We start from the raw sequence: 27,872 nt of genomic DNA, 5'->3' as shown, positions 1-27,872 counted from the left end.
AAGCAAAAAAAAAAAACATCTCGGAAATAAACCTCACGCTACAAAGAACAAAAAATTGAAGCAGACAAGTGTCTCAATAAAAGGGAGGGGAGTACATAAAGATAACTTACGTTAGGATTATTATTTTCTTTGTTTAAGTCCGTCAACTATATTTTAGTAGTGTCAATTTACCAAAAGTTTATTTACCCAAATACAAATTAAATTTAGACAACTACTCCAAACTTTCAGTGCAATATAAAGAACCGCCAACTCCTTAGGTACAGCCTAAAAGTGAATCTTGAACGACCGTCTCTAATGATTTCAAAAACCTTAAATTCACGCAACAGGAACCTTGCGACCCAAAAATTAAGCAGCAATATAAATTATAATTATAAAGAACGGCTTACAGAACAATAACTCAGAATAAAAAACAAGAATCCGTTAGTCATATTAATGGCCTTCTTCATTCTACATTCATTCGTTTTCACCATTTTATAAAACCTGAGCAGCCTAAAATGACTTGTTGGCTATGTAATACAATGATGCACACTAAGTGCGCTGTCTAAGGGTCTAAAAGAACTGATCAACAGCTTAGCGTAGCTAGAGAAACTATGGAACCGTCGAGAAGAAAGACATACCCACGTTTTGAATTTGTGTCTTGCAAAATCTTACTTATAAAGTAACAATGACTAGTAGTCATCAATAATTTCCTGAGCCCTGACTGCGTCCTTCCGTAATAATACCCTACAGAGAAATGTATTTCAGATTGTCTGTGATCTGTCTCAATTTTCATTACGCGGTAGACCCCATAAAATCAAATATTTATTGCTCTAAGAACATATTATCAAGAAAGTCAAGCGGCTATTCACCTGCACCCAAAACCAAATATATCGCTTCTTTTCTGACTTCACCATTGCAGTCTGTGCAGTCAACAGTCCGTAAAAGCTCCTTAATTCGAGAACCAATCAAGTCGATTCTAAGAGTAGTCACCTCTGTAGATGGTGACACGTTGGATTCGATAAGTGTCCAGAAGAGGATTGCAAGGAGCCTAGATTATCTGCGCTCAATGCTAAAGGTAGTAGCGGGAACGCCGGATGCCGGCAAAAGGGAACAAACCAGGTTCACGGAATGACAGTTCACTCAGGCAAACAATAGGCAGATTCAAATTACTACGAAAATTCAGAGTCGAATCAACCAATTAACCAGTTAATCAAATTTAACAAACACAATTCCAACGGAAAGTATCGTGAGCAGAAAATAATATTAAATCTTTAAAAGAAATTATTAAAATAAAAACAAGGTATAGTTTTTTTTCAGGGGTGGTTATATTTTATTGAATCTTCTCTGGGTATATAGAGACTAACAATAAGTTTACAAATCTTAATCTACTCACTTAATTATAAATATATACTAAATGGCCCTAGGTCTTGGCACCTGGGAAGGTGAATCGTTACGTTGTAGGCGCGTGTGATTATTAACTTCTATAATTGATTTGGCCAATTGATTAGGATGCGTTGCAAGTCGCTTTAGTCGCTTTAGTCGCTGGACAATTTCAGTTTTTACAACTGGAATCCGTAGGTCCTGGGGGATGTTCGCGTTCCGGATGTACCAAGTCGCACCAGTTATTGCTTTCAGGGTTTTTGATTGTGCTTGTTGTATTATTTCAATGTTGCTGTTGCATGCATTGGCCCATAGTTGGCATATGTCCAAATTGGTTTTAGAACTTTGTTGTATACCAGCACCTTGTGGTCCAAACTTAGTGGAGAGCGTGAGTTGATAAGCCAGTGAAACCTACTGGCTTTTAGCTTCAAATGCGTTTTCTTGGCTTCAATGTGCTTACGCCAAGTTAATCTTCTGTCTAAATGAACTCCGAGGTAAATTATTGAATCACTTCGTGGAATTCGGACGGTTCTTAGAATTAATGGGGGACAGCTACGCCCTTTAAGCGTAAATGTGACATGTTTGCATTTCTGCTAGTTGATTGCAATACGCCAGGTAGCCAGCCAATTCTCCACAAAAGTTAGGTGACCAGCCAGGTGCGCTGCAGCAAAAGTTGATAGTGTTGTTCGATCACTTGTAGGGATGTCAGCTGTGTTTAGAAGATACAGTGTCGGACCCGAATAGGCATCTCTGCTTCCATAGGCATACCTAGGCAAAGATTTGCCTTCCACAATGACTGCCGTGTGTTTGTCGGCGATGTTCTTCATCCTTCTCATTCTTAAGAGCTTTCGTAAGGGCGCGTGTTGCCGTCTTCAGCCGTTGCTTTGTGGCTGGTGATCTGTGGATCTCGTCGGAGACGTCGTTTTTCTAGCACTAAGTTCTTGATTTGCATGTCCCATATCTAAAGTGTTGCTTAGAAGTAATTTAAGGTGTTGCAGCACAAGCAGCTTTTGTTATTATCGACTCAAATGTTTTTACAGAACTCAATATCTGAATTTGTGTCTAGCATAGGATTGAGTTCTAAGTGTGTGCTGACATATTTTTTTTTATACTTTAATCAGTTTGTGTTTGATTTTGTAAGATGACGTTAAATTTCTGGCTGCCGAAAAATGTTGAAGAGTATGGGTGAGTGGTCAGATGAGAGATCTTCAAGTGATACAGCGTTAAGAAGCACTGAAGGAATTTTTCTTACGATCGCAAAATCAATCAGATCTGGTATTTTTCGGGGGTCAGTAGGCCAGTATGTGGGTTTCCCAGGTGATAGACAGTTCAACCTATTTATCGGATTGATAATTGCAGTATATAGCTGTTTACCTTTGGGATTTTCTAAACGGAATCCCCAGTGTATATGTTTGGGGTTGTAGTCGCCCGCAGCAAAAAATGGATCCCCAAGGGTGCAAAAGAATTCCAAAAATGTATTCTCATTAATTGAGAAACGGGGGGCCAGAGTTATATTACCCCCACTAGAATGGACCACCACCACAGATGTAGCTTGTATGTAGTTTTTCTCAAAACGATAAAGGAAGTTATGTTTTATGCGACTACTGATCAAGATGCCGGTTCCTCCATGTGCTCCATCGGGGTGATTAGTGGCGTAAAACACGTAGCCTTTTATTTGAAATTTGTACTTGCAACATAAAATCAACTTCTTTATCTTTCAAGAACCTAGCGCGATCAAGTTTGTGGCGGGAGACGCCAATCGCATTCCTTTAACATATACGAAGGGAGGACATTTTTTTTTATTTTGAATGTTGAGATGCAAGTACTTGTACTAAGGCACGAGATACTAAGATCCTGCATTGTTGTTCTCATGAACGACAAAAATTCCGTCATCGTCGCTTGTAATGATAACATCAGTTTTTCGATGGCACTAGTGGGTAGTTGCAGGTCTGGCACGGCTCGAGGTTGCGGCGCTTTTGAGAACTCTGTAGTGGACGCAGGACCTTTCGTTCCCGAATTTAGGGCACCAGGAAATGAAATACCCGGTATGGTGCTTACTGGAGGAAGGGATGACATTTTGACGTTGGAGAAGAAAATCTCAGGAAACGATTGGGAGGGTACCATAAATTTTTGGGTATTATTAGTACTAGATAAAGTATTATTAAACATTACAACATCAATGAAACCAATAAATTAAAAAAAAAAAAATCTGGAAAATTTAATAAATCGTTTTGAAAATTTAAATTTAACAAACGCAACCGTAGGTTCAGCATCAACCTTTTCTGCGGGCGTGATTAGTTAACCGATTAATAAATGTACATGGGTGAGGTGACCAGAAAAATTGAAGGTATAGAAGGGAAGTTAAACGCTAGCAGAAATGTAGTCGAGGATTATAAAATCCATTGACCCAACTATAAAATGCAAAAATTCCCTAGAGGTATTTAAATCTTTACCAATGTTCACAGGTAAAATAATCCCATATGTACGCTGGAGAGAAGCGGCAGAAACTGCCATGAGTCTATATAAAATTCAAAGCGAACAATATTTCATCGCTTTAACAATTCTACGTAATAAATTCATGGGAGCAGCAGACTTGCCAAATGCTCTGGCAAAGTGTCAGGAACTAGAGTCTAACAATTTCGAGCATAAAGGTATTATAGACTTAGGAATTAAAATAAAAATCAGGGAAACAACCTAATCCAGTAGATTCCAGACAGAATAATAATACATCGCATAGAATGAATAATAATTTGAATAATAATCAGAATAATAATTGGCCGCCAAACGGGAACTTTGGACCAAATAATAATTGGAATTCAAATAACAATTCTAAGGTACAACCCCCACCAGAACCAATGCAGGTAGATAGTTCCATAAGGTATGAAAATCATCCGAATAATAACTACTATCGTCAGAGTAATAATTATAAAAGGGGGTATAATAAAAACAGACAGAATTATAATAATTTTTCGCAAAGAAATAATTTCAATCTAGACACCGAGCACAAAAACTGAACCTCAAACCCTATTAAAAAGGGAAGCAACTGGGACCGCAAGTCAACCACCCGAGAAAGGAATGAGAATAAATAACATTGATGAAGATCTTTTTTTTGATCAGAACCCTACATGGGGAATGCCTCATATAACCAGAACATACAGAAAAAAACTAAAAATATTCAAAAAGGGAATTCATGAAAATAAAAACGAATTACCAACTATAACTTAACTTACAGTTCATGGATACTCAATTATAGAAAATTTCCATATATTAACAATATTTGAAACAAAACATCTATTTTATGAAATAGAAGGTTTCTAATCCGACTTGTTAATTGGATACAATCTATTAAGGAATATTAATATTGGAGCTAAAATAGGTGCAGGAATATATTCCCATTATAATAGGAAAAAAGAAAAACTCGAATATTATGACAACGAGGAAAAAAACTATTTGTGTTTAATTGGGGAATAAAATGATCTTCCATAAAAAGAATATATTATAAAAAAATATATTATATATATTATAAAAAAATACGAACAATAAGTATTTGAAACCGAAACTGTAATGGGTGAAGGAAGTTTATATAGCCTGGGATCAAAGAATCCTGAGCACGCCGACGTGGAATTATCGGTCAACAAAAAAATAATAGTTTGGGATCCATAAATCCTGAACACGCCGTCGTTGAGTTTTCCGTCAAAGAAAAAATGCATAATAAGATTATGAATAAAAATTAAAAGGTGCATTCTAAAATAAATATGCAACTTCCTTTTCGAACCGTCATTCGAGGAGAAATAAATACTAACAATGATAGGGCACTTTATAGCAAACAATATCCATATGCTGTCAGTCTACGATTTCGTTAATAATGAAATCGATAGAATGCTAAAAGAACAAATTATAAGACCAAATAGAAGCCTTATAATTCACCAGTCTTAGTAGTAACCAAAAATTGATATTGAACAAACTGCTTTTTCTATTAACAACGGCAAATTTGAGTTCTTACGTATGCCATTTGGGTTAACAAACGCACCTAGAATATTTCAAAGAGCAATTGGTGATATATTAAGAGAACAAGTCGGAAAAACTTGCCATGTTTATATGGATGATGTAATAATCTTTTCAAATACAACTGAACAACATTATACCGATCTAATTGAAATAATAAATATTTTACAACACGCAAATATGAAAATCTATCTTGAAAAATAGAAATTCTTTAAATTAGAAAGAGCTTATCTTGGTTATATTGTTTCTCACAATGTAATTAAAACAGATCATGAATAAAATTCCACAATTATGAAGTATCCGATTCTACAAAACATTAGAGCGCTTTGAAGTTTCTTGGGCCTCTCTGGATATTACCAAAAATTTTTCCGAAATTATGTTACAACTATTATTGTTATATAAAATGTAGTATTATTTTCTGCAATTAATTTTAAAACGTCAATTTGCTCTACCATTTTTTTTTAGTTACATTAATTGGTTAATACAATAGAGTTAAATCAAATTCTGGACTTAAGGAATTTTCGCTTAAAATAATATTTCCTATCTTAACTTTACTAATGCATTCATTATTAACTTCTCTTTTTTCTCTGGATGATCATTTTATTCTCATCTTCAAAATATGTTTTTTGATTTGAATAGTCTAACTGATTTTAATGGTGTTGATGGTTTTTTGTTTATTGGTTTTTTCGTTATTTTTGTTGGCAATCCAAGTTGATGTTTTGATGAAAAGTATTTTTGCTTGTTAATTCTCCCTAATTTGTCGTAATGGAGTAATTTCGGATGAAAAAGCCCAAGACGTGAAAGTTGCATGCCCATTTCTATGTCTTCTATGTATTCAATAAATTGCATAAAATCATAAAAGAGTGAGTCAATACTATTACGGTTATTTTCGTTAGTTAGTAAGCTGTTGACGTCCTTCATTTCATATGCGCTCCATATAATTTTCCGCAAAAAAATTAAAAATTTGCCAAAAAGAAATTTAAAAGATGAACCTATTATGTCAAATAGACCGCTTACTGCCTGTTTTGCTGGTGAATAGTTAAACCATATAATTCTTTCAGTAGTTTATTGTATAAGTATTTCATTCTGTGCGAGTCTGTGATTTTGTTACCAAAAGAATAAGTGATGACATTGATTTCCGTTAAATTGATTCGTAGACAGTGCTGTTCATATACTACCGCTATATGAATTCGATTGCTTAAGAAGAATAAGTATAAAAGGTCGGAATCTGTGCTGGCTTTTGACTGAACTATTTAGTTGACGGCGGCCCGTGGTGAATAATAAAAACAACCTCATTATCCACAAGCTTTCTTTGGAAGTTTAACGGTATTAGTTACCTTTTAATTCTTAAATTGTGTTTTGTAGTACAATTTTACCCTATTTTGATTAGTAATTTTGTTCGTTTTCCCCTATTTCTTATATATTTTATTTGGTTTAAATGGGTATTGAAGTGCTTTAAAAGTTTTAATATAAAATTCCTGTCGATCTTTCGTTACTAGCGTTACTCTTACTTACGTAGAGTAAAAGGGTATACTAGATTCGTTAAAAAGTATGTAACTGGCAGAAGGAAACGTTTCCAACCAAATAAGGTATATATATTCTTGATCAGGATCCGAGTCCATATGACCATGTCCGTCTGTCCGTATTGCGGTAAAATGGATACTCAAAAGGCCCACTTTACCATGTAGTAGCATAGTTTACGATAGATATAAGAATTATATTGTCATCTCGGTCCCACTTATAAGCTAGCATTAAGCAATAAGAATGTATATCTAGCTCACTCACATATTCACACGAAGCATATGAAAACAAGAACGCCACAGAAGCGGTACTCGGTGGCGGGCATTTCAACAGAAAGGTCGTAATAAAAGAAGTTTAATCAGATAATCACGACTGTAAAACCGTTTACAGTATGAACCTCGAGATCTCAGCATACAGATTCTAGAGACAGACGCAGTTGTACACACATGTTGACACGCCCACTCTAAGGCCCTAAAAGCGCAAAAAACTTTCACGCCCTTACTTTTGATAAATGTGTTTATATTTTTTCTTTTACATTTATATTGGTCTTGTAAATTTCTATCGATTTGCCAAATCTTTGTGCCACTCCTTTTCTTACACCCTAAAACCTCCCATAGCTGCTCTTGAAGAATTGTTAAATGTGAAGGCCCTAAGAAGGATTTCTGGAGCTCCTTGGTAAATGAGAACCAGGGACATCGAACGCGATCACAGCTCGGAGACAAGCTCGAAAACATTTCTGAAAAATACATGGAACTGCTCAATACACGCAGAAGGTAAGGATCGGGTCTTGACATAGAAGGACTTAATATATATCAATAATAATTTTTCTGGTATATCGATAGATATTGTGGAATTAAATGAGAAAAATGATTAAAATTGTTCAAGAGTATTTGGTGTCTTTAGGGTGTGAACTCCCTACAAATATGGGTGCAGGGTAGCGGCCTAGCAACAGCGAAGACGGCTGGAATGCAAGAAGAGTCAAGGCCGGTTAGGTCGAACGGTAATTAATGGACCTTGGACCCCGGAAAAGCGGAGAGACCGTGAACTAAAGGTACAGCGCTGGACCTTGGAGTCAAGGTGGCCAAGGGCACGGAGGTCGAACGGTAACGGTGCGGATTTTGGACAAACACAAAAAGGACGCACAGTGAACTAACGGAAAATTAGTTGGATATTGTACCCGAGCGGTCCGTGCGCCAAAGAGGAAATAACGGGATCCCCGCGGCTTATAAAGGAGGCCGCAAGTGCAGCTCGGGGCAGCCAGTCACAACAAGCGAGGAGACATACGTACGCGAGAATAGTCGAGGAACGGAGTTTGAAGGCGTAGGCTAGAACGGCCGAAGGAGACAGTGAGTTAGAACGCGCGAAGAAGTCAATGATCGAGGTGGAGATCGATCCTTGAAATGGAGGAACAAGGACCTGGCGTGTTTGAAAGGGACAGTGGAGCCAGTGGTCGGCAAAGGTGGCCCCAGGCCGACCGTTGCCTTAACCCGTGGAGGATACACCCTGCTCCCATAACATCCGAATACCATTCGATCCGGCAGGTGGTCCGATGTCAAGGACACACAGGTCAAAGAAGGCAAGGCGTCACAGGAGCAACGCCGCACAGCAGACGGCGATCACCGGAGGAGTCAGCTGTAAAATACTACAATAAAGCGACTTTAAACTGAAACTCTGTCTTCCTTCTTGGTCGGGCAATCACACAAATCATAATTTTGGTGGGACGAACACACAAACTCTCTGAGCTAGCCGTTGCAACTAGTAGCGAGCAGAACTAGGAAACAGTTCCATCCAAGGGTGTTAGGGTGCGCGTAGCAAAAAGTTTTTTGGCAAATCGATAAAAATGTACACGACTAATAAAATTATGAAAAAATATCACAAAAATTTAAAAAATGTGGGCGTGGGAGTTCTTTGCGGTTTGGTTGGCGTTTGAGCGGGCGTGGGAACATACGCCAACAAACTTGCGCTGCGTCTGCGTCCCTCTAGAATCTGTATGCTGAATCTCAACCCTCTAGCTTTTATAGTTCCTGAGATCTCGACGTTCATGCGTACAGATGGACATGGCTAGATCGACTCGGCTATTGATCCTGATCAAGAATATATACAGATTCCATTTTACAAAATTTATACAGTCGGACTTCTGACGTTCTGACTCTTATATACTTTTCAACTAACCTAGTATACCCTTTTACTCAACGAGCAACGGGTATAAAAACCAAAAATTGGTACAAAACGCAGTGTTCAAAATGCGCCAAGAAGACACCAGAGACCGAGGAAGCACTATAACAACGGGCGAAGACCGGACCCTATACGGAGTGGTTTCGGATATGCAAAAAAAAAGACCGGAACCGGCCGATCAATTTCTATTTGAAGTATGTGAGAATCGGACCGAAGGCCGAGGAGTGCTGCCCGAGACCGGGGAACGCCACGCCGCCCGAGCCTCGGAGGGGCAACCATGTTTCGCAAAGGCGGAAGAAAGGCAACACAGTACTGAAAGCGGAATTAAAATTTATTTCACGATGGACACCACAAAAATTTTGTAGTTTCCGGCTATATCCGGCGCTAAGCGTCTTATTTTTGGGGAAAAAAAAAATAGTTCCTAAGTACCTGTTTCGTATTTTCTTGCGTTGCAAGAAATGAAATGACTTTCGGAGGGACTACCACAAGGCCATATATAGCGGTTTGGCGAGATGTGGTGTGCCTTATTTTGGCCACATTAGTGTGCTCGACACACTTTTGGTTAGTTTCAAATGTTTTCATTTCTGTTTACGTCATGGTTGTTTCTAAATTTATTCCTCCTTTCTTTCTTTATTATTCTCTCGTATATATCTATACCTATTAATTATTGTCCGCATTCTGCGTTTTGTGACTTCATTATTCTCTCTTCAATCTTTATTTATACTTATTTATTAATGTGCGTCTCAAAACACTGAATACTAAAATCATTCAGCGGTCGTTTTGCAACCTGAAATATTTCTTCTAAGCCTATACAACACTGCAGCCGCCACGTCAGTAGGTAAAGTCTGTCAGGCTGGGGGCCCGTGTGCAACTAGCCCAGTCGCTAACGGAGAGTCCGGGTAAGTGGCGTCCACCCGGTCTAGTTAGCCTTACCCGTTTACTGCGGATCTCTGCCCGGGTGGACCGTTTATTTCTATGCAACTTGTGGGTACTATGAACAATAGTCAAATAACTTTAAAATACCGCAGGCCTTGACTGCGGGAAATGTCGCAAGACAATTCGAAGACCGTCTCCTTAACGGAGAGCGGCCTACTTCGGTGGTAACACCAAAAAAATGCTCCTAAACGGAGTGTGCCAACGGCACAAGCACGCCCAGTTGCGAGAGCGAAGAGTCGGGCAGCCACACCAAGTCACTCGAATCTGGTTCAAGCCGGACGGGCTAAAAACCCATGGGATGACACTAACCGTAAGGGGAACGAAGTAGTATCTTCGTTACCTTCAGCAGGGCAAGTCACCCTCATCTCTGGCCAAGACACCGCAGCCGCTAGACCAAAAGCCAAACTCTGCTTCGAAGCGGGCAAACTTCACTCTGACGCCTAAGAGGCAGAAGGTGGAAAAGAGCAGGCCTCTGACCGCTCCCTTCGATGGTCGAAGTACCTTATGGGCTGCAAAGGCAACTGAGGTACGCAAGCCATCATATGCGGCCGTAACTGGGACCATTAAAGTTGCGGTCGTATCAGATATCCCAAGGTTACCCCAAGGTAACCAATAGTGAGGACCTCTCCCAGCTCGAGGACGCACTACTAGAGAAGATAGTCCTCTCTGGTTAGGATTCTCCAATTAAGGTTGGAGAAATCCACTTCAGGGTGGGTCACCTGATAGTGGATTGCGGCAACGCAAGCACTGCAATTAGCAGTCCCCAGCCTCAGTTAGTGGAGCGGTGTCTCCCTGGAGTTAAAGATGGGCGACGACTTGCCATCGTGACACAACATCACTATTTTTTGCCCCAGGACAGGAGACAAGACAACAAAGTGGATCATGGAATTGATCAAAAAACAGAATGACTTGGACACTGAGAACTGGCGTCTCATATCAAGGAAGAATGAGGGTGGCGCTCCTCAGCCTTGGCATTGATGACAACTCATGTGACAAGATTATTTCTAGCGACCACAATCTGAGCTTCAGGTTTGGAGACATCTCAGTTTGTGGTCTAAAGAAGGCCAAGGAGATCAAAGTTGGCACAAGACGAGTCGAGACTCCTCGAAATCTACCAGTCCGTTTTATCATAGGGCTAAATCTAGAATGTAGCGAGCGTAGGCGCAATCCCAGGAATACGAACTGGGAAGGGTGCAATGCCTGCTTACTGCGAAATCCAGCTACTAGGGTAACCGGAAAACTCCGTAGCACTTTAGAACTGGAGGCCGCCGTAGAAAATATTAACTCGTGCCTTACTAACGCGTTTAGAGAAAACTGCTCCCTTGGCTGAGCCAAGACGGAAAAAGATGCTCCATGGTGGAAAGACCAATTGGAGAAGTTTCGAAGAGCGACCAGGCGTCTCTTTAACAAAGCAAAAAGAGAAGGGATTCCTACCGGAATAAACTGACCATGTATGTATAACCATGAGATTAGGAAAGCTTAACGAAGGAACTATAGAACCTTCTGTGAGGCAATAGTAAACACATGTAAAAGCGCAAGACTTCACAGAGCAATCTCCAAAGGAGTGCTGGAATCAAACCACGCACTACGTATGGAGGATAACTCCTATACTATAGGAAGTAAGGAGAAACTTGAGCTACTACTGGCAACTCACTTTCCGGGAAGAACGCTTGAAACGGATGGGAATACCCCGGTAACGGCATAAAGTAGACCGTGTGCTACTGATTGGGCCAAAGCAAAAACAATAGTAACAACGGAGAGATAATGATGGGCAATTGGTACATTCCAGCCCTACAAATCTCCTGGTCCAGATGGCATTCAGCCAATCCTGCTACAACGAGCGCTAAATCAGCTCGCAGTGCCGATCAGGAAAATACTGATCAGCAGCCTAGCTTTAGGACACATACCTACTGCCTGGAGTACAGCAAAAGTGGTCTTCATTCCAAAGCTGGAAAGAAAGACATCACTGATCCGAAGTCGTTCAGACCCATCAGCTTGACATCGTTTTTGCTGAAAACGTTAGAAAAGCTAGTGGATGTCAGCATAAGAAGAACTCTGCTTGTAGAGCTTTCGCTCCAACGGATGCAGCATGCCTACAGGGCGGGCAGATCAACTGATACTGCCCTATATCACCTGAAAAGCCTTATTGAGGATTCACTTACTCATAAGGAAGTGGCGTTATGTGCCTTCTTAGACATACAGGGTGCATTCGACAATACCTCTCATGAGGATGTCAACGCATCCCTGGCAAGAGGAGGACTAGATGCAACAACCAGCAGATGGATCAAATCACTACTGGCATCTAGGCGAGCCATGGCCACTATAGGAAGACAGTCGTCTACAGTATCTACCACAAGGGGTTGCCCCCAAGGGGGTGTCCTCTCACTTCTCCTGTGAAACTTTCTGGTAGACGAGTTGCTGAACAGACTTACCCGCAGAGATATACTTTGCCAAGGGTATGCTGACAATATTGTCATTATAGCCAGTGGTAACTATGAGGAAACACTCTGCGATATCATTCAACTGGGCCTCAATATGTTCAGCGAATGGTGCAAGGAAGTAGGCCTGAGCCTAAATCCAACAAAACTGTTATTGTTCCTTTCACAAATAGGTACAAGCTACAGAGAATGAAGGCAATAACCCTGTCAGAATGTCGCATAGAGGCCAGCCAAGAAGTTAAGTATCTTGGGATAACCCTTGACTCCAAACATAGCTTCAAAACTCATGTCTATAACACAATTGATAAGTGCACCAGAGCACTTTTCACGTCTAGGAAAATTGCTGGAAAGTCGTTGGGAACCTCACCACGCATAATAAGATGGCTGTACCTCATGGTAGTCAGACCCATACTAACCTATGGGGCAATAGCCTGGGGTGATTACTAAGGTGAAACTCCATAAGCTGCAAAGAATGGCCTGCATATGCATGCTATGCGTACCTGTCCCACTGCAGCCCTAGAAGTACTAATGGAGGTAACGCCGCTTCATATCGTCATTGAAATGAAACGGAAAGCCACCCTAATAAGAATTGAGGGAGCAGGAAAGGACTGCAACCTCACAAGGATGCTGAAAGCTTAAAAGGGAATATCCCTTTGCTAATGCAACAAAGGGATGAGATGCCAGATGAGAGCAAAAAGTTGGACAACCCTGGGCAAAAGTACACCCTATGAAACCAAAAACAATAAAGTCGTATACAGACGGATCCCTCACCGACGAGGTAAGTGGGCTGGGGGTTGTAGGCCCCAGGTTAAAATACTACGAATCAATGGGCAGATACACCAGCATTTTTCAAGCTGAAGTCTGTGCTATTGAACGCTGTGCGGAGTTTAATCTGCAAAGGAACTATCGTGGCAAGGACATTGCTATACTGTCTGATAGTCAAGCAGCCATAAAGGCGCTCAGCAAAGCTAAGATAACATCTAAGCTAGTAAATGATACAAACTAGGAGCTGTCAACAAACTCACAATAAGGTGGGTCCCGGGACACAACAACATCCCGGGAAATGAGCCAGCGGACAACCTAGCCAGGAAAGGGACAGAGAACCCTCTAATTGGGCCGAACCATTCTGTGGTGTTGGTCACCACAGAGTACTGGGCTTACTTAAGTCAATAGAGGAAGAAAAACGTCTGTCCTTCTGGGAGCACCCACCAGGCAGTCTAAGAATCTTCTCCGTGAATATAACCATAAAAGATTCAAGACCTTAATGACACACGGGAAAAACACCGTGCGCATTTTAACTGACCTTCTTACGGGGCACTGCCGACTTCGCAGTCATTTGCATAATATTGGCATTGCAGACAGTGAACTCTGTCGCTTCTGCACATATTATATGTGACTGCATGGCGCTTTCCATCAGGAGGAACAGACTCCTGGGAATGTATGTAGTCCCACGGGAAACAATTGAAGCCCTGAACCCCAATAAAATTCTGGCATTTATACAGTCCATTATACTTCACGGAGATCTTTGAGTCATGAAGGAGTAGTACAATAGATCAGAATGGGTCGCAGTACACATAGAAACCCACTTAATAATAATAATACAACACTGCGCGTTAGCTTACTACTCTTTTCATATATACCAAACAGATTTTTATAGCCGTTACTAGTATAAGGGTATACTAGATTCGTTGAAAAGTACATATGTAACATGCAGAATGAAGCAATTCCGAACATATTTAGTATATATATTCTTGATCTGGATCAATAGCCGAGTTGATTGGCCATGTGCGTCTGTCCGACCGTCCGTCTGTCGGTCTGTCCGTATGAACCTCTCGATCTCAGGAACTCATAAAGCATGTGAGTTGATATTAGAAATGCAGATCACGACCACGATCACTCTAAGCCTCACAAGCCGTCAACCGTCAACAAAACAACGCTACATCCACACCTTTAGGAAAGGTTTTAATATTTTTTCATCTATGTATATTGGTCATTTCGATCAATTTCCATAAAAACATTCTGCCATGTCCGCAATCAAACAAAATGTGTTGACCTTTATTAGTTGTCTTTCTACTCTACAAACCGTCCATAACTTAAAGAACCTCATTCACCGACTATCTCTCTTCGAGTGCGGACGTCTGTGTCTTTCCAATTGTGTGCGCTTTGCTTAACGCGTAATTACCATCGCCCAGCTTATTATCGTTACATTGATCTTCTTCATCTTATCTTCTTTTCAACGCAAACAGAAAAACATTTTCAATATCAATAATTTTGTAAACCATGGCCCGGGCCACTCAATTAGGGGGATAGTCTCAGCGGTAGACCCAAAGCTAAGAAAAAAATACCCTTTCAGAAATTACATGTTGATTGCCAGACCTCCCTGAAACACAGTCCAAGAATCAGAGATATTTAGTTGTCTCATAAAAAAAACTCTCCGAAAACCATATCCGACTATAACTGCTTTGCCGTCAATAGAGCCGTTAAGTATATCAGCAAAGACATCATATCCATCTCCAGCGATAGTAACCTTCTCCTGCTGGTCAACTCCAGGGAAGTAAGTGACAAATTTATCAAAGTGACCTCTTTACCCGGATTATGCGATATCGAGTGCAAGGTCCACAACACTCTTAAATTTGTTAAAGGCACCATTTACGCACCCAATCTTATTAACATTCCAGAAAACGAAATTGTTGAGGAACTAAAATCTCAAAATGTACATAGCGTATTCAAGTTCACCAAAATGATCGACGGCACCCCCAAACCATTTGGAAAATTTCTCGTAACGTTTGACCGTTTCACTCTTCTCAGTAAACTAACGGTTTCCTGGCATACATTTCAGGTTTCAGAATATATACCCAACCCGATGAGATGTAATTCTTGTCAATTATTGGACCACACATCATAGCACTGAAAGAACCCACCCGCCTGTGTATCGTGCAATCTCACACCCACCTTCCCGTGCCATTTACTCGCATTTTCTGTGCAAACTGCACCGGCGAACATCCAGCTTCCATACTCGAATGCCCACAATATCAAACACAAAAACAACTTCTTCACATCAAAACAAGCAAAAAATGCAGATTCTGTGAAGCTGGCACGATCCTAAAACAACAACCAACACAACAACTAACTCCACGCTTACCTACTCGACCGTCGCAAACCAAAGCCCAGCATCCGATATTCTTGTCAAAAAATCCCGAAACCCAGACACGATTACAAACACCGACTTGCCCACCAGCTCGACAAAAGTACCATCTCCGCTCTCACCAACGTATCCCACTTTTCGGACCAACTCTTTGAGTCTCGAAGAGAATCTTACTTCCTCCCCAAGCACCTCTGCCAAAACTGATTTCTCTTACTTAAGCCCAACAAGTAAACTGAAAACATGTATGGAGCGATCTCGCTCCCTTAGGTCAGAAGCAAATGCTCTAATAGGACAAGCCAACAACGACGACAACAATACATTAATGACCTCAAGATCCAACTCAAACGAATCAATTGCTTCACACACCTCAAACCCACAAACAAAAATCAACACAACAGACTCAGATGACACTATGGATGATCCCGACTCCTAGTCCTGATCCTCTCACCCTTACTTTCATATGCACAAGCCCATACACAAACATCACAAATTAATATTAGTCAAATAAAACTTAATCATGACCATTACTATATTACAATTGAACATCCCCGGTTTATTAAATAATTACAGCGAACTGACACTACTTATAAAAGACCACGCACCCGATATTGTATTTTTTCAGGAAACCAACCTTCCATGTAATTTTATTTTATTTGCCCCAAAGAATATAGTGGTTATTTCCACAATATGCCAAACAAGGCATTGGTGTTCTTTTTAAAAGGAATGTCCCACATACATACCGTAACATTAACTCCAGCATACTCTGCTCCGCAATTCAGCTTAAATTTGAACAAGTTATTAATATTGTTAATGCGTACATCCCACCAAGTTAAATCTTTTCATCCTCTGACATATCAGAAATTCTACAAAATCTTAATGGATCCACAATACTCCTGGGTGACCTGAACTCATGGAGTCCTTTATGCGGTTCGCCGCGCACAAACACAAGGGGTAAAAATATTGAAAGCGTAATTCTTGAAAACAGCCTAATTGTTCTTAACAACGGTTCCCCGACTCACCTTTCAACTCGCAACACTTTCACTCACATCGATATCTCACTGATATCTCCACAGATAGCCCATATGTGCAGCTGGTCTATATCAGATAATCTCCATGGATGTGACCAATTTCCCATAACCATCCACCATGCCTTAATACAAGACAGACCTAGCAAACTGGAAACGCTTTAATGAAAGTTGCGAAAAAGCAGCAGCATATTGGACTGACGGTTGCCTATATCAGCAAGTTGCACAAATGACGAAAGTCATACGAGCAGCTGCAAACTGCAGCATTCCCCAAACGAAAGGAGTGATCCACAAAGCCAAAGTGCCATGGTGGAACGCTAACCTTTAACAGCTTAGGGACCAAAAGCAATGGTTGTTCTCGTCCTACAAATCCAATATGAATGACACAAACCTTATCAGATACAAAAAAGCAAACGCCCTTTTCAAAAAAACCGTACCATCGGCCAAACGTAACTTTCTTGAAAAATGTACTTCCAAAATCTCCACAGTATCCTCCACAAAAAAAGTATGGTCCGATATAAAACGCCTAGCCGGCATCCCTTCCACACCGTACAAATATATCAAATCCAACTCAGGTACTCTAACTGGATCATTAAATATCGCCGAAGAGCTTGCCTTATCTTGGTCAGAATACTCTTATGACCAAACTTTTTCAACAGAATATATACCAGAAAAAAATCGGTATCTTTCAGAGTCCCATCTCATCGACTCACTTTCCCCATCGGCTACATGCTTAGATTCCAAATTCACATTGCTTGAAATGGAAAATTCAGCAGCAAAAGCAAAAGGAAAAAGCCCTGGGGCCGACTGAGTATCATACCCTATTCTCAAAAACCTATCTCCCCACCTAAAAACAAAACTTTTGGATATCTTTAATCAAATACTGAACACTGGAAAATATCCACATACATGGAGATCGGTATCGGACCATTATCCCTATCTCAAAACCAAACAAACCTCCTTCCGATATTAACAGCTACCATCCAATTTCTCTGTTATACTGTCTAGGAAAAACACTAGACAAAATAATAGCACAAAGACTTATCTGGTTTATTAAACGCCACAACCTAATTTCCCATAATTAAGTTGCTTTCAAAAGAAATCATAGCACGATGGACGCGTTATTGCGTACCCAACACTTCGCGTCGAACGCTCTTTCGCCCAAAAAGCACGTCTCTATCTTAACGACGGATTTTAAAAGAGCCTTCGATCGCGTGGGGATTCACGCCGTACTTTGCAGACTCGAGCGCTGGGGCATTGGTCCAAAGCTTTATAACCTAATTAAAGCCTTCATGACCAATCGGTCCATTTTACACAATGGAATCCCGCAGGGTTCGCCACTTTCGGTGGTTTTATTTATGATAGCTATCGAAGATATAAATGACATTGTAACTCGGCATAAAGATATATACAAAAATAAAAAATATTAACACAGTCAGAGAACAATTTTTAGAAATATTGCAAGAAATTAACTTGTGGGGAGCAACATCTGGGGCCTCCCTTGATATTGAAAAATGCCAACTATTACATATTTGTCGGAAACAACTTGCAACCTTTCCGACATTGACTTCAACAGCCGCACAATAAAAGATGTAAACTTTTTAAAAATCTTGGTTATAACCTTCGAATCCAAACTACTTTTTCAACAGCACTGTCAGACTCTAAGAAAACAACTGGAAACTAGATTTAACATTATTAAATTTCTATCATCTAAATATTCTAACATACATATTAAGACTTTCATATATATTACGCATAAACCTTCAAATCTACAATGCTGCCAAAAAGGATACATGCCGCTTAGAATACCAAAAACGTTTTATTAGCGCAGAAGAAGATCTTGGTGAGAAAAACTGGATTTACACCGATGGGTCTAAAGTCACCGGCGTAACCACGTTTGCGGTTGTTGACTGCAACCGTAAAATAATTGCAGGAGGTAGGCTCCCGTAATAAAACTCCTTATTCACAGCCGAAGCTTTCGCCATTCTCAAAGCATGCCAAATCACCTTACTCTGGGTTCCCAGTCATCAAGGAATCTATGGGAATGAACTCGCTGACAAAGCTGCCCAAGAGATGAGACTTACACCATCAATCCTTTTCACTCCGTTTAACTCCAAGGATTTCCAAAGTGGAATCAAGCTATACCTCAAAGAAAAGAAACTCTCAGAATGGGCACTCTTCATACACAGGAACCAGTTTATTAACCCGAATTGCATCATGTTCAAGCCACCAACGAACGTACATAAACGGGAATGCGCGACATTCATCCGCCTACGCATCGGGCACACCCAATCCACACAACAACACTTGCTGAAGAGAACGGCGCTACCAACAACCCAACTATGCGGAGAAGAGCTCACCGTTGACCATAGTCTACTCATAGCCACTCAATTAGATCTCAATTATTTGGTACACATTGTGATGAGTCTTAAAACTCCCCACAAATCTCGTGTAGGGGAGTGGCCCAGCAACAGCCGCGATGGAAGCGGCCAGGGCAAAGCGGAGAGACCGTGAATTAACGGTACCCCGTTAGGTCTTGAACTCGAGCGGACCAAAGGCACAGGGGTCGAACGGTAACGGTGCGGATGTCGGACAGGCACAAAGATGATCCTGAGTCGTATCTTACCCTCCCTTTCTAAATTATGGGAGAGACTTATTGCCAATCGGATAAACGACATTATAAGACACGGCAATATCTTGCCGGATCATCAATTTGGATTTCGAAAGGGACACGGAACTATTGAACAGGTCCACAGACTGGTGAAACACATTTTACAGGCTTTTGACGACGCGAGTACTCCAACGCTGTATGCAACAAGCCTTCGATAAAGTATGACATGTTGGATTTTTATGCAAGATAAAGACCCTTCTACCTGCGCCCTACTTCTGCATTTTAAAGTCATATCTGGAAGAACGACAGTTTAAAATCACGGTGAGAAATAGCTACTACTCTATATACCCAATGAGAGCTGGAGTCCCACAGGGCAGTGTTCTCGGACCGCTACTATATTCCTTGTACACTGCTGATATCCCTTGCCCGAGTTTCGAACACATGGCAGCACCGAACAGGACTCTTATTGCAACCTATGCAGATGACATCGCAGTTGTATATAACTCTAGGGACAGCAGAGAGGTAGCTAACGGACTACAAGAATAAATTAATGCTCTGGCAGCCTGGTGTAAACGGTGGAACCTAAAAATTAACCCACTGAAAACAACAAATCCATGCTTCACATTAAAAACTCTTATCCCGAACACCCCTCAAATTCGGCTAGAAGGAGTTACCCTGAATCAGCCCCTGCCAGCATCATATCTAGGTATCACCCTGGATAAACGACTCACCTTTGGGCCGCATCTCAAAAAGACAGTAAAGAAATGTGGTCTGATCTGTGACAGCAGACAACAGCTGAGATGGCTCATGAATAGAAGAAGCACTCTTTCGATGAGGTGCAAAAGAGCTGTGTATGCGCACTGTATCGTACCGATTTGGTTATACGGGATCCAGATTTAGGGAATTGTAGCCAAATCGAATTATAATCATATCCAGGTGATGCCAAATCGCGCATTACGACAAATAATCAACTGTCCCTGGTATGTACGTAACTCTACACTCCATAAAGACCTCAATATTCACACAGTTGAGACACAAATTGGGAGACATACAAGTCGATATAGTGACAGATTACTGAGCCATAGCAGTCTTCTTGCAAGACGTCTCATCCCCGCTCGACCTCTGAGACGACTTAAACGGCAAGGCTTCGCCAAGACAATTGGGCAGCAGTAAAAACTCTTTATTTATGTTCCTACTTCACTTATTTTATTTTTATAGTGTTTGGTAATTCATAAGAATATTTCTCCACCCTGTGATGTTAAGATACAATATTACATCAGTACGGATTCTTCACTTAATAAATATTAATAAAAATATTAATAAAACAAAGAAGACGCACCGTGAACTAACGCTACCGCTCTGAACCTTGGACTCGAGTTGACCAAGGTTATAGAGGTCGACCGGTAACGGTGCGTACACAAAGAGTACGCACCGTGAACTAACGGTACAACTGTTGGACATTGTACCCGAGCGGGCCATGCGCAAAAGGGGAAATAACGGGATCCCCGCGGCCTCTAAAGGGACTGCGCAAGTGCAGCTCGTGGCAGTCAGTCTCAACACGCGAGGAGTACGTACGCGAGGATAGTCGAGGAGAGTACCGGCGCGAGTCGCGCGGTCAGCGCGCAGTCGGAACGGGGTCTGAAGGCGGAGGAGTAGGAGACAGTTAATGAGACAGAGAGATCGCGTGCGGAAGGAGGCCGAGCGTCGGAGTGTTAAGAGAAGGATCTCGGATTTGTGAACGCGCGGTCAAGCGAGAAGAAAAGGAGCAGTGCAAGCATCGGGCGACAAGAAGCTTGAAGGACTCAGAAGGACGAATCACCACAAGCAAGTGGAGATCCTGGGAGTGGAGGAGAAGGATCTGACGTCGATCATTGGAGTCAGTGGCTAGCAAAGGTGGTCCCAGGACAAGCGTTGACTCGCCCTGCACCATAGCATCCTAAATCCGTTCCGGCCGGCAGAAGGAACTTCAGAAGGAAAGGCAAGAACGCGACGTGTCCATAAGGGTCAGTGGTGTCAGTGGTCGGTATAGGTGGTCTCAGGACGAGCGTTGCCTCGCCCCAGGACGATACACCCTACCCCATAACATCCTAGTCCCGGCCGGGCCGACTCGTCGTCCACGTCAAGGAGCAACCAGTACCACGGAGGCAAAGCGTCGCAAGAGAAGCGCCGCAGGAGTAGTGAGATCTCTAAAGATATAATATAAGAAACAGCAGAATAAACGGCTATATTAAGAACCCATTGCTTTTCCTTGGTCGGGCAATCACACAAATCATAAATTTGGTGGGACGAACGCACAAACTCTCTGAGCTAGTCGCTGCAACCAGTAGCGAGCGAAATAAAAAAAATCAGTTCGTTACAACATAGTCTTTCAAATTTTTTTTTATAACCAATCCTGTGAAAATCTCTCAAAAATTTACAAATTTGTCCAAAAAGCTCAGTTTATTATATAAAGTAATTAACCCATAAGTCTCGAGTCGAAGGCACCGTAGCTAGTACTAATTAAATTTAATTAGGTTTGGTATTGTATACTAGATTTAATTTTGTTTAATAAATAAAAAAAAATAAAGAACCTGAAATAGGATATTTTTGAGCCTTGAGTGATTGAGCTTGACTTTCGTGGTATGTGCTTTAAAAGCTGACTAGACAATTACGAAACGAAGGTGTGGGAACCGGTGCGAGAGGAAGATGAGCGCAACTCACGCTCTCCCGATTAATCTAACATAAGCAAAGAGACGAGCGATCGGGCTGGAGAGAGAGAGGCAGTCGATCAATGGAGTTAAATGCGAACACACGTATTAGAATAACCATTGTAAACTAATAATAAATAATAAAACCAACTGTGAAATAAAGTGTATTGAAACGAAGACTAAACTACTGAATTATTACAGAAGGTTTATTGGTTTCCGGATGTGGCCTTCCCAAACCAAACGTCCACATTGATTACGAAACCATTTAACTTAATTTTTTTTTTTTTTTTTTTTTACTTTGCTTTTTATTTATTGAATCTTCTTGTATAAGAACTAACAATAAGTTTAAAAATCTTAACTATAACAAGTATTTTTTGAACAGTTGTATTATTTTTCCAACTGTTCTATGATTAAACGGCCCTAAAAATTTATTCGCTGGGTTGGTAGGGCCTTTCGCCGGAGACGGGAACGGCTGCTGAGCTGGATTAGACCTCGCGCTAGGTGGTTGGGGTGCGTGTAAAGTTTGCTATGGTATTTTTCCTTAAGTTCCGTGATTGCGTTGGTAACTGATGGGATATTTAAGTCTCTTTGGATGTTTTCACTCCGAACGTACCACGGTGCCCCAGTGATGGTTCTCAGGATCTTTGATTGTGCTCGCTGTATGATGTCAATATTGCTGTTGCTGGCATTGCCCCATAACTGTGAGCCATAGGTCCAGATAGGAATTGTAGAGCAAGACCTTGTGATCTAGGCTGAGCGGAGAACCAGAGTTGATGAGCCAGTGTAAGTTGTTGGCTTTGAGTTTAAGTTGGGTTTTTTTTGGCTTCAATGTGCCTGCGCCATGTGAGTCTTCTGTCAAGGTGTACTCCTAGGTACGCTACCTCATCTGCTTTCGGGAGTGGTATGTTGTTCAACAAGAGCGTAGGACAGTCTTGTCTGTTTAGCGTAAACGTCACGTGCTTGCATTTTTGCTCGTTTACTTTTATTCGCCAGTCAGAGAGCCACTTCTCAATGTCGATGAGGTACAGTGCCAACTGTGCTGTAGCTTGGATAGGGGACCTTGATCGGCTAAGGATAGCTGTATCGTCGGCAAATGTGGATACTGTTAAGCGTCGGCTGTATAGATGAGGTATAAGGTTGGCCCAAGAACGCTGCCTTGGGGGACTCCAGCCTCAATTGTATGATCAGTGGAAGTGGCAGTGTTGCACCGCACTGCAAACTTTCTGTCATAGAGGTAAGACTTTAGAAGTTTGTGTGTGCTTTCGGGTAGGGATGTTTTAATTTTAAACACTAGGCCGTCGGACCAGACTCTGTCGAATGCTTGGGATACGTCTAAAAATACTGCTGTGCAGTATTCGCGATATTCAAATGCAGTTCTTATTTCCGTTGTAATACGATTCACCTGTTCAATGGTTCCATGGCTTTCGCGAAATCCAAATTGGTTGGGGATATATTGTGGTATATCAGATGTTGATTAAGTCGGATCAGCAGGCATTTTTCGAATAGTTTCGAAATACATGAGAGTAGACTTATTGGTCTGTAAGATGAAGCTACTGTGTGGTTCTTACCAGGTTTTGGAATCATTATGATAATCGACCTCTTCCATCGTTGTGGGAAGTAACCAAGTTTGGTGATGGCATTAAAGAGCTTGGTTATGTAGCGAACTGCAGAATGTGGCAGCTGGATGATCATTTCCGGTGTTATAAGGTCGCAGCCGGGGGATTTTTTCGGGCTGAGATTGGCTTTGATTATTTTAGTTACTTCTTTAGGACGAAACACAATTGGGGTGTGTTGCTGGTGGCGGTTTACGGGATAGGACGGTAGCGCGAATGTGCTAGTAGCCTGGTTTGACGTGAACACATTTTGTAGGTGAGCGGCAAATGTGGTGGCTCTGTCTTCATCACTACGGGCCCAACCACCTTATCGGCAAAACGGTTTCAGTCGGTGGGCGAAGAGTTGAGTGGGATCGCCACAGTGACTTTTGTTTTGTGACTGTTGGTGTGAGTTGCTCTATGTATCGGGGCTGATCGTCGTCCTCTTCTTGTTTCAGAGCGTTGGCCAGTTTCCGTGTGGCTACTTTTAGCTTTTGTTTTGCAGTTGGGGATCTGGAAGATTGCCATTCTCTACGTAAGCGTCGTTTTACGTGGACGAGTTGCTCGATTTGTACGTTGGTCTTTTTTGAATTAATTGTATTATTGGTTATTTTGGGTGTTGCAGTAAGAGCTGCTGCAGTAAGGATGGATTGCAATGCACATGTGCAGCTCTCTATATCAGATTCAGTATTAAGTTTTGGGCTTAGCTCAATATGTGAACTTATATATTTTTTATACCTGAGCCAGTTTGTTTTGTGAGAAGTCAATCTGAATGGTGGTTTCACGTTTTCTGCGTACCGGCGGAGGTGAATTAGTACAGGCGAGTGATCAGATGACAGATCCGGCAGACATTCAGCTTTAACCAAACTGCGGGAAATATTTTTCGTAACTGCGAAGTCGATCAGGTCAGGCAGCTTATTGAGGTCTGATGGCCAGTATGTAGGACTCCCGGGGGAAACATGGTCAAGTTTATTAGTGGCTTTTATTATAGTCTTATAAAGCTGTTTTCCTTTTGGGTTCACAAGTCGCGATCCCCAGTGAGTATGTTTAGCGTTGTAGTCGCCTGCTGCAATGAAGTGTGGCCCTAGGGCTTGGAAGAAATCCAGGAATTGAGCTTCTAATACTGTGAAACGGGGGGGGGGGGGGGGGGGGGGCAGTATACGGCCGCTAGTGTAAGGAGAGTGTTGTCATCCAGCTGAATGTTGATAGATGTGGCCTGAAGATTATTTTCCGCAAATTCTTTGTAAAAGTGGTGCTTCATACGGTTCCTTATGAGTATGGCGGTGCCACCGTGTGCTTTTCCGTCGGGATGATTTGTACCGTAGAAATGGTAGTCTCTTATTTGAAAATTGTATTTGCTTGTGAGATGAGTTTCCGAAAGAAGCATTACGTCGATATGCTTCTCATGTAGGAATTGAGCTAGCTCAAGTTTGCGCTGTGAAACGCCATTGGCGTTCCACGTAGCTATGCGTAAGGTAGCCATTATTTATTTGATTGTTGGGCTACAAGCATTTGTATCAAAAGGTTTTGATTACCCATCATGTCTTGAATGGTGGTCTTCATAAATGTCATAAATTCCATCATGCTCTGTTGTAAGGCTTGCATCATAGCTTCAGTTTTTGTTTCCTGCTGCGCAGCTGGGTTATAGTTTTGTTGTGTGTCTAATTTTGTGTGCACTTCATGTGGAGTTCGGGAATTTTGGGTTGGAGGCGTCATACCTGATTTTAAAACGTTTGCAAATGTTGTCTTGTTGGTGTTGGATGTAGGCCAGGGAGCGAAACTTGCTGCTTTCGAGAAAATTACTTCAGGATTTGTCTCTGATGGTATCAGCGTAGCTGTTCCTTGGTGTGCCCGCGCCGTGTTCATTCTTTTGTGAAGACGGATTTTCAGCTCTTTGTAGATTGGACAGCCTCTGTAGTTTGCTGTGTGATTGCCCCCACAGTTATTTTATTTTTTCTCGCATGCATTTTTTTTGTTAGTTTGACACTGTTTGGAGTCGTGGAGATCTCCACAGACTACGCAACCGGGCGAAGTGTACAATACGACCTCGTGTGGCCAAACTCTTGGCAGTTTGTACATTGTACAGGAGCATTACGTTTGTGCGGCTCTTCTACCGTGATCCTACGGTGCAGGAGGAGCTGGAGTTTGTAAATTGGGTGAACCTCGTTTTTTCTAGGAGGCTTGTTTTCTGGTTCAAGCTCAATCTTGAAGAGTGGTTGGGGCTGCCTGTTTCTGTTTTTGATGTTGAACACGCTATTGGCGTAAAATCCCTTTTTCTTTAGCGCCTCAGTTATCACTTCGGGCGTAACATCAGACTCAATGCCCTTCAGGACTACTTGCAGGCCCTTGCTGCTTTTAAGCTGATAAGTGTAGAAGCCTATTTTTTGTGCGGTAAAATAGTTTGTGACTTTTCTGTAGTTGTCCTCCGTTTTCGTCTGAAGTTTGATTTCATTGATAGTACCTCTTACGAGGGGAATTATATGAAAGCTATCTTTTCCAATAAGGCCAATCAAAGTATTTACAAAACCGCTTTTGCTCTTCTCGCGGATGTATATTGGCGGAGGTTTGTTTTCTTCGGTTCGATATCAACGGATCCCAGCGGCACGTCCTCAGCGGTATCTACCAGCAAGGCAAATCTGTTGGTATTTGCAGGGGCTACATTTTTGATCAAGGTAGAGTTGTCGCGTGTATTTTTCGGCTTGTTTTCCAAATCTGAATTTTCCGGGCTGAGCTTTCGCTTTATTGTAATGTAGCGATCCATTCCAGTCTGCCAGGTCGACCCAGCTTTTTTGTTTACGTTTTCGTTTTGTTTTGCTGGTAGTGCAGCAGTACCGTTTATTGCTTGCGGTTTTGCTTTCGCTGACTCAGTCAGAGCGTGAGCGGGTGCAGCCGATGACGAGGTAGAGCGGGCTGTCGGTCTATCTCCAGCTGTTGTTGTTGGAGGTAGCGGGGCTTCTGTCGGAGCTAAGAGAGCGGGAGAGCAGGAGCGCGCTCTTTCTTGATTTGTTGGTAGAAGAAGGTTTCTTTGGCTATGGGTTATTGACCGCTCGATGTCTGCGTTTGGGGTTATCGGTGAGACGTAGGAGAAGTACGCGTTGTTGCGTTGAATTGAGAGCCGGCGTTCGTCTTGCTCGCGCTGTCGCTGAGCGCGAGTGTCGTTCTGACTCATAGTTTCACAATTTAAGATAACAAATCACTATATATTTAAGCGATCCTGCATCGCATAGAGCGTCTCTTTCGCTTTCGATTTTTTTTTTTTTTTTTTTTTTTTTTTTTATTTAGTTCACTTTACTTGGCGTTCGCTTCACTCAAAACAATCGACCTTGTGCGGAGCTCGATAAAATACGTCTTCACACTTCGGCGGTCACGATGTTAATTTAACTTTAACTGAATGAATAAGTTTACTTTCTATGACGATTGGGTATACTTAAATTAACAAATAAGTTGATAATAAATACTTACCCTAATAAATATATTGCAGTTACGATTCCAGCTACAACAAAGCTTATTACAAGCAATGATAAGATTATACTTCGCCAATTGTGACCTTCATCAAAATCGAAATCATTATCTTTTTGTTTTGGGTCTTGCACCTGCAGAGTTTCATCCGGTGGTAGTCTCCAGGAACCGCCTCCTCCACCACTACGATCTGACGTCATATTAGTGTGCATTTCCAACTGGGCAATCAAATCCTATATTTATGATTTATTTATGCATGCTTAATGCATATCTGAAAAAAAAATCAGAAATTGAAAGAGCTTAAGAAATAAAGAAATAAAATTTGAATACTAATTAAGATACATTTATTAAATATAACGTGATAAAATGTTTGTTCTTGTTAAGCAAAGGTCAAAAAAATAACAGAGAACTTTATAGTCGAGTTTCCCGACTATCAGATACCCGTTACTCAGCTAGTCCAAGCGGGTCCAAGATTTTCCAGAAATATCGGTAGAAATTGGGAAACAACCAAGGGGGCGAAGTCAAGCCCCTCGCTATAAATTTCCTAAGAAGAACACACCTGGGACATAAGTGTCTCACCACGACTGTGCAAGGGAATGGACCTCTGCAAGAAGACTGTGGATCATCGTAGAAGGAGACTTATTTAACTTGCATGCGGTTGCGATGCTATAAACCGTGAAACATCTAACCCCGGTTGCACCTCATCATTATATTATCGATATTTGAAAATATTTGTAAAAAATGAAGATAATTCCAAAAAGAAATAAGCATAATTATAGCGTAATGAAATAATGGTCTAGCAATTCATCATTAATGCATCGTCACCGAAACAACAAGATGTGTAAAGTTCGATAGAACTTCAAGTTTTCCTAACGCCTGACTGGATGAAATTATGTTATAACAAGATACGTAATGGCAC

At 41.4% G+C, this 27,872-nt stretch overlaps 1 protein-coding gene across 6 annotated transcripts in view; it reads right to left on the bottom strand.

Annotated features, from left to right (window-relative positions):
• LOC116801761 (dipeptidyl peptidase 4) overlaps positions 1-27,872 on the bottom strand; it is a 203,064-nt gene that overhangs the window by 139,081 nt on the left and 36,111 nt on the right. For all 6 annotated transcript variants that reach the window (XR_004362203.1, XR_004362204.1, XR_004362205.1 and 3 more), the window contains exon 2: positions 26,957-27,224. Coding sequence is in view for 3 of the 6 variants with exons in the window: in XM_032723107.1 (XP_032578998.1) it covers positions 26,957-27,165 (209 nt within the window). In the remaining 3 variants the exon portion in view is untranslated. The remainder of the gene's footprint in view (positions 1-26,956; positions 27,225-27,872) is intronic.

This window comes from Drosophila sechellia, chromosome 3R, assembly GCF_004382195.2.
Source record: "Drosophila sechellia strain sech25 chromosome 3R, ASM438219v1, whole genome shotgun sequence".
NCBI lineage: Eukaryota > Metazoa > Arthropoda > Insecta > Diptera > Drosophilidae > Drosophila > Drosophila sechellia.
Note: the sequence above shows the minus strand (reverse complement) of the source record. Positions and strands in the feature narration are given on the sequence as shown.